We start from the raw sequence: 11,067 nt of genomic DNA on the forward strand, positions 1-11,067 counted from the left end.
GGAGAAACCCCATCTCTACTAAAAATACAAAAATTAGCCAGGCATGGTGGTGCATGCCTGTAATCCCAGCTACTTGGGAGGCTGAGGCAGGAGAATCGCTTGAACCCAGGAGGCAGAGGTTGCAATGAGCCAAGATCGTACCATTGCACTCCAGCCTGGGCAACAAGAATGAAACTCCGTCTCAAAAAAAAAAAAAAAGGCCGGGCGTGGTGGCTCATACCTGTAATCCCAGCACTTTGGGAGGCCGAGGTGGGCGGATCATGAGGTCAGAAGATCGCGACCATCCTGGCTAACACGGTTAAACCCTGTCTCTACTAAAAATACAAAAAAAATTAGCTGGGCATGATGGTGGGCGCCTGTAGTCCCAGCTACTCGGGAGGCTGAGACAGGAGAATGGTGTGAACCTGGGAGGCGGAGCTTGGAGTGAGCTGAGATCGCACCACTGCACTCCAGCCTGGGCGACAGAGCGAGACTCCATCTCAAAAAAAAAAAAAGGATCTTAGAGTGTAGATGAGAAGACAGCAGGGGCCGACACCTGCATGTGCATTCGCCAGATGACTCCGCGCCCACCTCTGGCCATTGGTCCTTCCTGTGCTTTGCTTTTTTTTTTTTTTTTAATTGAGATGGAGTCTCACTCTGTCACCCAAGGTGGAGTACAGTGGCGCGATCTCAGCTCACTGCAACCTCTGCCTCCCAGGTTCAAGTGATTCTCCTGCCTCAGCCTCCTGATTAGCTGGGATTACAGGCGCACGCCACCATGCCCGGCTAAGTTTTGTATTTTTAGTAGAGACAGGGTTTCACCATGTTGGTCAGGCTGGTCTTGAACTCCTGACCTTGTGATCTACCTGTCTCGGCCTCCCAAAGTGCTGGGATTACAGGCATGAGCCACTGCGCCTGGCCCTTCCTGTGCTGTTCTTTGACGTTGGTCTGTTTGCCGAGAGCAGAGGTGGCCATGGGTTTTGGTGGGTGAGTGGGGCTTTGTTGATTGTGTGTGCTCTCCAGGAGACCTTCAGCCCCACTCACCGGCCAGAGGAGCCTTTGCCAGAGTCCTGGGTGCCACTCATGCCCTGCTTTCAGTGGGTGTGGGTGTATAACTCTTGAGAGATGCCAGAGAGGTGGTGATGCTTTTCACCAAAGGGATCTAGGCTTTACAAAAATAAGGACTCCCTTGTGGATTTCTTTAACTGAAAGACTACCCCTGGTGCATTTGAAATTACTTAGGACATCTCCTGAAGTGTGATTATACCGAAACATGATTTCATGCTGGTTTCTTTTTTTTGAGACAGGGTGTCACTTTGTCACTCAGGCTAGAGTGCAGTGGCACAATCACAGCTTACTATAGCCTCAAACTCCTGGGCTCAAGCAGTCTTCCACCTCAGCCTCTTGAGTAGCTGGGATTGCAGGCATGCAGCATCACATCTGACTAATTTTTTTATTTTTTGTAGAGATTGGGTCTTGCTGTGTGGCCCAGGCTGGTCTCAAGCTCCTGGGCTCAATGATCCTCCTCCTCGGCCTACCAAAGTGCTGGGATTATAGGCATGAGCCACTGTGCCCAGCCAATTTCATGTTTTTGAAAAATTTGTCAATTGTGGAATAAGTGGGTAAAAATCCTATTACAACAAATTGTACCAAGTCTTAGACTAACTAGAATGGGACCATTTCTGAGCCCCAGGAAGGGCTGTCGGAGGTGCTGCCCCACATCCAGGAGGCTCTGTGGTCTGGGCCACACCTTCAGGAGGATGTGCACCTACTGGGAGCCCCAGGCCATCTCTAATCTCACACTAGATTCTCCCACCCACAGATATGTGGTCTCCCTGATGAAGGCTGGATTTAGTCCTTGTTCTCAGCGAGGTGGGTATTGGCCCCACAATGGCCACAGTACACTGACCCCATAACAGAGGAAATCTATAGCTCGTATAATTCATTTTCATGGCAAGTGGCTGCATTTGTTTTTGGCCTCACTTGGTCTGCTTCCCAGAATCCCTAAGAAGGGACCAAACTGCCAAGGTAGGAGGATCACTTAAGCCCAGGAGTTTGAGACCAGTGTAGGCAACACAGCAAGACCTCGTCTCTATATTTATTTAAAAATAAAAAAGCCAGGCGCGGTGGCTCACACCTGTAATCCAGCACTTTGGGAGGCCGAGGCAGGCAGATCACAAGGTCAGGAGACCGAGACCATCCTGGCTAACATGGTGAAACCCCATCTCTACTAAAAATCAAAAAATTAGCCAGGTGTGGTGGCGGGCGCCTATAGTCCCAGTTACTCGGGAGGCTGAGGCAGGAGAATGGCGTGAACCTGGGAGGCGGAGGTTGCAGTGAGCCGAGATCGCACCACTGCACTCCAGCCTAGGTGAAAGAGCAAGACTCCATCTCAAAAAAAGAAAAAAAAAAAAAAAAAAAGTCCAGGCTCGGTGGCTTATGCCTGTAATCCCAGCACTTTGGGAGGCCAAGGCGGGTGGATCACCTGAGGTCAGGAGTTCAAGACCAGCCTGGCCAACATGGTGAAATCCCGTCTCTACTAAAAATACAAAAATTAGCTGGGCATGGTGTTGCACGCCTGTAATCCCAGCTACGTGGGAGGCTGAGGCAGGAAGACCTCTTGATCCCAAGAGACAGAGGCTACAGTGAGCAGAGATTGTGCCACTGCACTCCAGCCTGGGCAAGCGAGACTCCGTCTCAAAAAAAAAAAAAAAAAATACAAAAATTAGCTGAGCTTGGTGGCGCATGCCAGTAATCCCAGCTACTCAGGAGGCTGAGGCAGGAGAATCATTTGAACCTGGAGGGTAGAGGTTGCAGTGAGCCAAGATCACGCCACTGCACTCCAGCCTGGGCGACAAAGCGAGACTGTCTCAGGAAAAAAAAAAAAAAGAAGGAACCAAAATGTAGTGATCAAACCCTTCCATTTTATAACTGGGAAAACTCAGGCCTCGTGACAAGGCAGAAAGACCCCAAATGGTAGAAAACAGCTGCTGCAACCCCTTGTGCTCTTGTCCTCACTGAGGGGCTGAAGTAGCTCTTAGAGCTAGAGGGGTGTTAGAGGTAACCCCGCTCCAGAGGACTGACTGTAGCCCAAGGCAAGAGAGGAAGTTTCCTGAGGAAGGACCCAGATGGTGACCTCAGGGTGGGTGAAGGAGGTATTCTTTGAATTTCTCTTGGAGTTGGGAGACTTGATATTGTCCGACCTAATCTGCAGTGCTGAATCCTGTCCCACAACTAAGGGGGACCAATTCTCATGTCCTTGATCCTCTTTGAAGCACCTTGGGCTTGTCTGTCCCACATCATCAGTGGCATTAAGCACAAGAGATACCATCTTAGCACAATCCTTTTACTCTAAATGTTCAGGGGAGGGGTATAGCAGCAAGGAGAGGGGGTCTCTGTGATGGCCCAAGGAGATATTTTTGATACTGAAGGCCCAGGCCCCCAGGGGAACTGCAGGAAGCGTCTAGCTCATAGGCATAGGCCTTTCAGTAAAGGTCACCCATCCAGGGATCCAGGATGTAGCTGGTTCCAGGTGATGAAATCTTCCCACCTTATGACTGGGGAATGTCAGGTCTAGTAGCAAAGCAAAGAGACCCCAGATGGCAAAAAAAAAAAAAAAAAAAAAAAAAAAGAGCTGTGGCCAAAGTTCCCCCCTTGTTTGTATTAAGGGGCTTTCGTAGCCCATAGAGCTCTGGGTTCCTCACAGTGAGTGGAGTGGGGTGGGAGGCAGCCAGTGAGCTTCCAAGCCTCCCTCCCTGGCTGTGGGACCCTAAGTAGCCCAGAGCAGGGTAGGGTTGGAGGGAAGATCCAGTCCCCATGCTCTCTGTTTCAGGCTGGGCCTGGCAGGGCTGCCTGTCCCTGTAACTTGGGGTGAGAGGGAGGCAGGACCTACAGTGCCCTTTTGCCCTATCCTTAGCGACCGGGACACACAGCTGGCACGGCTGATGCGGCGGAACAGCCTGAACCGCAAGGATGCAGAGGCCCGCATCAATGCCCAGCTGCCCCTGACAGACAAGGCCCGCATGGCCCGCCATGTCCTAGACAACTCGGGCGAGTGGAGTGTCACCAAACGCCAGGTCATCCTCTTGCACGCTGAGCTGGAGCGCTCCCTGGAGTACCTGCCGCTGAGGCTTGGGGTCCTCACAGGGCTCGCTGCCATTGCCAGCCTCCTCTACCTGCTCACCCGCTACCTTCTGCCTTACGCCTAGTGGGGCACTCAAGGCAGGGAGCCCCAGGCCTCCATCTATCTCCTTGGAGGCTGAAGCCAGGTAACACATCCTGTTTCCTCTCAGCCCCCTCCACACACACACACACACACACACACACACACACAAAAACACGGACTCTCCAAATCAGGGCTGGGCCTCTGTGCCAGGCCATCCCGTCTGTGGAGTGTATCCTATTTGAGGTCAAGAAATAGCCTGCTGTCCTTCCCACCTTCCCTGAGCAGCACCTACAGAACAGCAACCGTGATGGTGTGTGAAAGCAACAGTCAGAGACTGCTATACATTTCTGTGGGTGGGGGTAGGGAATACTGGCTCTGTGGCCCTCCTCAGAGCTGGGAGGCCAAGGGTTCACTGGGCTTGAATCCTCTCTAAGCACCTACCCCATTATGGCCTAAACCTCCTCAGTGGACCACGGGAAATCATGTTGGACCAAGGGTTTCCATGTTCAAACAGAGTCAACAAGGCCCTCCCCTAGGTTGAGATATTTTTGATACTGAAGGCCCAGGACCCCAGTATGGCTTGCTGCCAGCAAGCAGCAAGGATTCTCTCGTGGGTAACGCTGTAGCCAGGCAGGACCAGCCTCTTCTGGGAGACCCCTCTCCCCACGTAGGGTTTGTGTAGTGCTCCCACATCCTGCTTATTGCCTGCCACCCCTACTTCTCGCCTGGACCTCTTGGTATTCCGTGTACACCATCCTTGCTGTTTCTTGCCTCTGTGCCTTCAACCTGCTGCTCCTGGCCTGGGATACCTTTTATTTTCTTTTATTTCTTCTTCCTTTTTTTTTTTTTTTTTTTTTTAACCTACAACTAGCTCTCAGTTCAGGCACTGTCTAAAGCCCCAGGCTGGGTTAGGTGGTCTAGGATACCAACTCCCCCTCAACATTTTACCTTAATCCAACAGTACAGTAATTAGCTGAAACTTGCCTGGTTTTTCCTACTAGACTGTAAGCCCTCTAGGGACAGGGACAGTGTCTTATTCATCTCTGTGTTCTTAGTGCAGAGCCTGGCCCGCTGTTGGTGTTTAATAAAGTGTGTTGATCTGAAATGCCCCAGACCAACCAAGATTCCCAGACTTGGCTTCTTCCCACACTGGGCTGGAGTCCTCCCGGAGCTCAGGGGGAGGTGAGGGCCCCAGAAGGTACACTTGCCATCAGGCTTCTCCCTGGGTCCCAGGAGGACTGCAGCCAGGCCCGAGGCACCTTTGTGGGAGGTGGGTAGAGGGCTGAGGCAGCGTCACACCTTCTTGCCCCGCCTCCCCATCTGCCTTCCCCAACCCAATTAGACCAGCGCAGACATAAGCCTTCCCTGCCAGGGCCTGCAGACTTGCTGATGGGTTGATCCTGCAGCCAGAAGCCTATTAAGGCTAGAAATGAGTGTGACGGATGCAAACGCTGTGGTGGCCATACTTAGTGCCCCCTTTCCCAGAGCCGCTTGTGCTGAGTCTAGCTCATTAACTTGCTGCAAACCCCTAAGGGGCAAAGAAGGGCCGGGTAAGGCAGTGGTGGGCTGCCGGGTGGGTGGCCAGGCAGGATGAGGGTGGCAGGAGCCTGCGACTTCCTCGGTTTGGTGCGATCCACCAGGACGGGGAAAGGAGAGGGAAGGTATGGACCCCCACAGTGCCCTATCACCCCAATAATTGAGGAAATGGCACTTCCTAGTATTGGCAGCATGCCAGGCACTGCTGGATGTGTAAGACCCTATAGTTAACATAACACTGATTATTTCCATCCCAGGCTCAAAGATGGATTTGGTCCAGGTTGCAGAGCCAGGCTTCTGAACTCTCTCCTGTGCCCTGAGCCTCTTGTCAGGAGGAGCTGGAGCCTGGGGTTGGGCCTTGGGCTCGCATTCCGGCTCCGCTTGCCATGTGACTTCCTGCCTTTAGTTTCTACTCATACATCGTTAGGCTTCATAGTGGAGGACACTGAAAACCCTTAGCAAACTGTAAAGTTCCAGAGAATTAACTTCTTCCCTGACCCAGTGAGCTGGGTTTGAAGCAGGAATGTCAGAGCATGGCAGGTGTGGAGAAACCTCGAATTCAGCCCTGCCCTGCCCGGGCCTTGCCAGAGCTCCCTCTCCAGCTCCTTTTGCCTCCTTGCCCCAGGATCCCCTTCCCGGCCTTGGGGGTCCAAGACGGCCTTAAAAGAAGGACTACTTTCTCCGAAGGGGACTTGAAGTTGAGGCCGCTCAGCAACTGCAGAGGTCGGGCCTCCGGGACCCAGGCCCGCGCCCGAGCCGGCGGCCTGCCGTTCGGCCGGCAGGTGGCAGCACCCTCCCGGGCTGGGCCGGGCCTCCGCGGCGGGCGCTCGCCGAGCGGCCTAATCTTCCTCCTCCCAGGCCGCGGGCGGCCTCAGACTCCTGCCGAGCAGCTGCCGCGGGAGCGCGGGCCAGGTGGGCGCGGAGGCTCTGCCTGACCCTGAGCGCTAACTCAAAAGGTGCGTTGTTCGCCCACGTCCTCTGAGCCTGGGCTGCGGGCCCTGGGTGCCAAAGGGCGTGTCCCCTGCCCACCCACCGCGACGGCGACGGGACCCTGCAGCCTCCGCGTTCCGTTCCCTCACTTTGGGCCTTAGCACCCGGAGCGGAGCAATAAGACACCAGCGAGGGTGAAGACGCACACGCCTTCTGGGCGGGGGACGAAGGGCGCAGGCAGGCCTCTAAAACACCCCCACCCCCAGGCCCGACTGGCCCGAGGGTCATTCGCAGTTTCACAGTTTACAAAGTACGTTCCAGTTATCCCCTTGAAATCTCCCAGCTGTGTGAGGCAGACAGGTCCAGAATTTTACAGAGGCTCAGAGGTTGAGCCAAGGGGCCTAAGTAGCCAACAGGTATAACCACCAAGCTTCTTGACTCCCAGTACAGTGCTCCTCCGGCTATCTGCACTGCCCCCATTATACACTTTGGCTCTTTAGTAATTGACAACTCTTCTTCAAATGTTCATTCTCTCTCTCTCCTCATGGGGGGCAGGGCAGAGGCAGGGAAAGGTTTAGGACCTTCCATGATGAGCCTCCATGGCTAGAAATTGAATGGGAGCAGGATAGGCGCGCTGCTGAGCGCCCCTAGTTCTCACCAAGGCACTTTAGGTCAGAAGGAAACAGTCTCAGAGCAGGAGGGGGAATGCGATGGCAGTGATGACTTCAGGCCATGGGGGCATATAGGAGTGGGCAGGGAGACCCCCGGACATGGTGGGAGAGAAGGAGCAAAAGGAAGGAGGTGATGTGGTGCTATAGGTTGCTTTCCTGCTCCTTCCAGGAGAGACATGGCTGGTGGTTCCTCATCCCACCTGCAGAGCTGAGGCTGCACCCAGCTGGGACCCAAACCGCCTCTCTTTGCTCCCCACCTTCCCCTCCGCTCCCAGTCACTTAGATTCCAATACAATTTCCAGCTAACCAGCATGTCGATAGAACAAGTCGGGCGGCCGGATTGCTGGCCAATTACAGGAAATCATTCTGCTCCACAGCTCAGCGCTCAGGAAGGGAGAGGGAGGGAGGGAATTCAAGGGAGCAGGCGCCCAGCTTGCAGGCTGGGAACGGGCTTCAGGCAGAAGGCTGGGAGTGCTGCAGCCCCCCACCCCTGAGGGGTGGGGGGTGGGGGAGGCTCCTAGGGGCAGGCCAGCCCTAGGCTCATCCTCAGCCTCATGCGGAGCTCTGGATCCAACTTCTGTGTGATGGGGAGATTGGTGCCCCAAGCCACTAAGAGAGACAGAGCTGGGAGTTGAGTGTGGTTGAGGGTCCGGAAAGCGAGGCATCTTAGTGTCAAAAGGGATAGAAGCCGAGATAGCAGGACCACCCTCTCCCAGAGCCCTATGCACCAAGGAGTGGGCATCTGAGGGCCTGGAGGCTAGGGTCCACACAAGCAAGACCTGTGCTCTAACAGCCCGCTGTGGGCCAAGGGGTACCTAGGAGGACAGGGGAAGGGGTTGACAGGGAGGGGGGAGGAAAGGGGCCACAGCCCACAGCTGAGTGAACTAGCAGCAGCCTCATCTGGTGAAGGAGTAAGTCTTCCACCCTGGAAGGTGGGGCACAGAAATGTGGGAAAGGCCAAGGGCCCCCTCCCTCACCTTCCCAGCTCCTCTGCCTCAGCTCCTGCCTCGCCCTCAAGAAAATTTCACTCAGATGAAAGGACCCCAGCTCCCCTCCTCTTTCCTTGGATCTGAATCTACCTCTGCCTTCTATGCCGACCTGGATGCCTCTTTGCCAGCCCCACCTCCTCCCATCACATCTCTCCCAGAACTGTTCCTGTGCCCCAGGCTGCCCTACCCGGCTGACCAGAGATGCTCTGCCTGTCGCACAGTGGTGAGCTCTTCTTCCCAGCCCTTCCCCTCTACCCTCAAAGGACTGGAAGATTCTTGAGGAAGAGAAACTTCCCTGTGGGCTAACTTCACCCAGTGAATGACTATTGTTGCTGTTTGTCTTGAACCCCAAAAAAGGCAACTGTGACCCAATGATCTCCTCCTCTGCTCCAAGCTGTGGCCACCTCCCAGGACCCCTCTCCAACCCCCCAGGATCTCACTGCTCTTCTCCCAATTCCAAGCCCTCCCCTTCAGAACCCTCCAAGGTTGGGTCCTGGGATGGATTCACTGGCAGCTCTTTTGCCAATCCAAGAGTAAAGGGGTGGACAGACATGGAAGAGGAGACTGGCTTTGGAGCCCAGTGGCACTCAGGAAAGACCTGAGTGATTGCACCGAACAACAAGGTCATCTTCAAAGTTTGTTTGGAGAGGTGCATAGGGAGAACAGGGTCAGCGCCCCGCGACGTCTCCTTCCCCGGGTTCTCTAGCCTAGTACACAGGCTCACACTCCGCGGTGGAGGTGTTGGGGTTGGCCCTGTGTATGACCCCCGCTTGGCACACGGTGGCCACCCCTCCGCTCAGCTGAGCTGAGCTAAAGCCGCGGCTCCCGGGCTCCTAGCACCGCCTCCGCCATCCCACCCTCGGGCGCTGCCTCCCGCGGGCCGGGCGCCCGGTGCTCGGCGATCCGGAAGAGGGCGCCCGCCCGGCCCACGTCCGCCGTGTCCCCGCCCGGCGCGCCGCGCTCGCCAGCCCGCGGGCTCCGCGCCATCGATCGGGCCGCAGGGACCCGGGCGAGCCGCCTCCCCACCCCTCGCTTTTCGCTTTTAATTGAAGTTTGTTTGAGCAGAGCGAGGAGCGGGCAAAGGCAGAAACCAAATATTTAGTTGCTGCAAATTGGCACCTCCAGATCAATTACCCGGCCAGTGTCAGGGCCCTCGCCGCCCCCCGCGCCCCGCAGAATCTCAATGCCACGCTGCCCCCGCCCGGGCCGCCCGCGCCGCCCTCGCCGCCCTCGCCGCCCTCGCCGCCCTCCTCCATTCCACTGCACGTTTTTCATCAGCTCCAGCCATACATCACCCGTGGCCGCGAGGGAACAGATTTTCAATGGGAAAAGTTCCCCGGGAGGGTCCTTGTTGCTGATTCCCGCCGCGCCCTGCGCTGTCTGGCCCCTGCCCCCACCTGGCTTGTCTGACGGAGACAGCAGATGGGTGGAGCGAGCTCAAAGCAAGGACTTGGGGTCAGGAAGACCAGGCCCCGTCATAGGAACTCCCCTTACCCGCTGGGTGACCTTGGGGAAGTTACTTATGCTCCCTGAGCCTCGGAGTCCCCCATAACATGGGGGCTCAACCTTCACCTTGTGGGGTCAACAGCATGGAGGGACAGCACCCTGCCCAGGGCTGGCACACAGTGACTTTCCACAGATATTAGTTCTCACCCTGCTAGGGGTTAAAATAGGCTCTAGAATGAAATGAGAGACAGTGAGTTCGAGGCGACTCAACCAAGCCACTGAAAAATACCAAAGGGAAAGCAGCAGACAGCCAGCATCCCCAGAGTCTCTGGCAGGGGCTGGACAGGCCCCAGGACCCTGGTCAAGCTCCATCAGGGAAAGTCCTGACCCCCAGCCCAAGTGCATCTGGGCACAACCAAAAGAGAAGCCGCTTTTCCAGTACCAGGGGTGGAGAGTGAGAGAGCCATGATCCCAAGGCCGCAGCCAGGCAAGGAGGCCGGAGGGATCTGAAAAAGGTCACCAAGGGCTCCTGACCCTTGCCAAGCTGAGTACCAGGAGGCCAGCCTTGTGGCAGGGGGGAATCAGGACAGCTGGGCTGTAGTTGAGGCTTTGCCTTCTCCTGGCTACATGTTGCTAGTCAAGTACTTAACTTCAGTTTTCCCATGTGTAAAATGCGGCTGACACCCTCTACCTCCCAGAGCATTTGTGAGGAGCAAATGAAGTATGGGAGAGGGGAGGAAACTCACAACCAGCATGAAGAAGATGGGGCCAAGTTTGTGTGGGAGTCTCCTTTCCCATGCTCAACACTGCTCCCATCCCAAGAGCCCCCGAGGGAACTGGAGTCAAATGCCTAGCCTGACATTTTTAACTGTCTGCTCTGCCAGAGTGACAGGGACTCTGGGTGGGAGGAGAGGTTAGGGGAAGACTGTGAGCCTCAGGCTTAGTGCTTTGAGAGCCCTTTTTAAAGAATGAGGCTCCTCCTCTGCCAGCACTACCCCCCAGCTGTCCCGCCCCCAGGGTCTCAGTGCAGGAGTCAGCCCCACCTGGAGGAAAGTTATTTTCCCATCAAATCCTGAATCCAGGTGGAAAGGCAAGGTTGATATGGAATCCAGAGCCTCAGTTCCCTGCCAATGGGAAGCAAACTCACTCCTTGATTTTCCCACCTGTGAAATGGGACCACAGCCAGTAATTATGAGGTGCTATTTGAACTGGTGGGTAATCTCTTTTATTATTATTTATTTATTTATTTATTTATTTATTTTGAGGCAGAGTCTTGCCCTGTCACCAGGCTGGAGTGCAGTGGTGCGATCTCGGCTCACTGCAACCTCTGCCTCCTGGGTTCAAGCGATTC

The 11,067-nt window shown here is 55.3% G+C and overlaps 1 protein-coding gene across 7 annotated transcripts in view; it reads left to right on the forward strand.

Moving 5' to 3' along the window:
• Positions 1–5,262, forward strand: part of DCAKD (dephospho-CoA kinase domain containing) — a 33,347-nt gene extending 28,085 nt beyond the window's left edge. For all 7 annotated transcript variants that reach the window (XM_016931617.4, XM_016931623.4, XM_016931620.4 and 4 more), the window contains exon 5: positions 3,896–5,262. In XM_016931617.4, coding sequence (XP_016787106.1) covers positions 3,896–4,187 — 292 coding nt within the window. In that variant the 3' untranslated portion in view covers positions 4,188–5,262. The remainder of the gene's footprint in view (positions 1–3,895) is intronic.
• The last annotated feature ends 5,805 nt before the right edge of the window (positions 5,263–11,067 follow it).

Source organism: Pan troglodytes, chromosome 19 (genome assembly GCF_028858775.2).
Source record: "Pan troglodytes isolate AG18354 chromosome 19, NHGRI_mPanTro3-v2.0_pri, whole genome shotgun sequence".
Lineage (NCBI taxonomy): Eukaryota > Metazoa > Chordata > Mammalia > Primates > Hominidae > Pan > Pan troglodytes.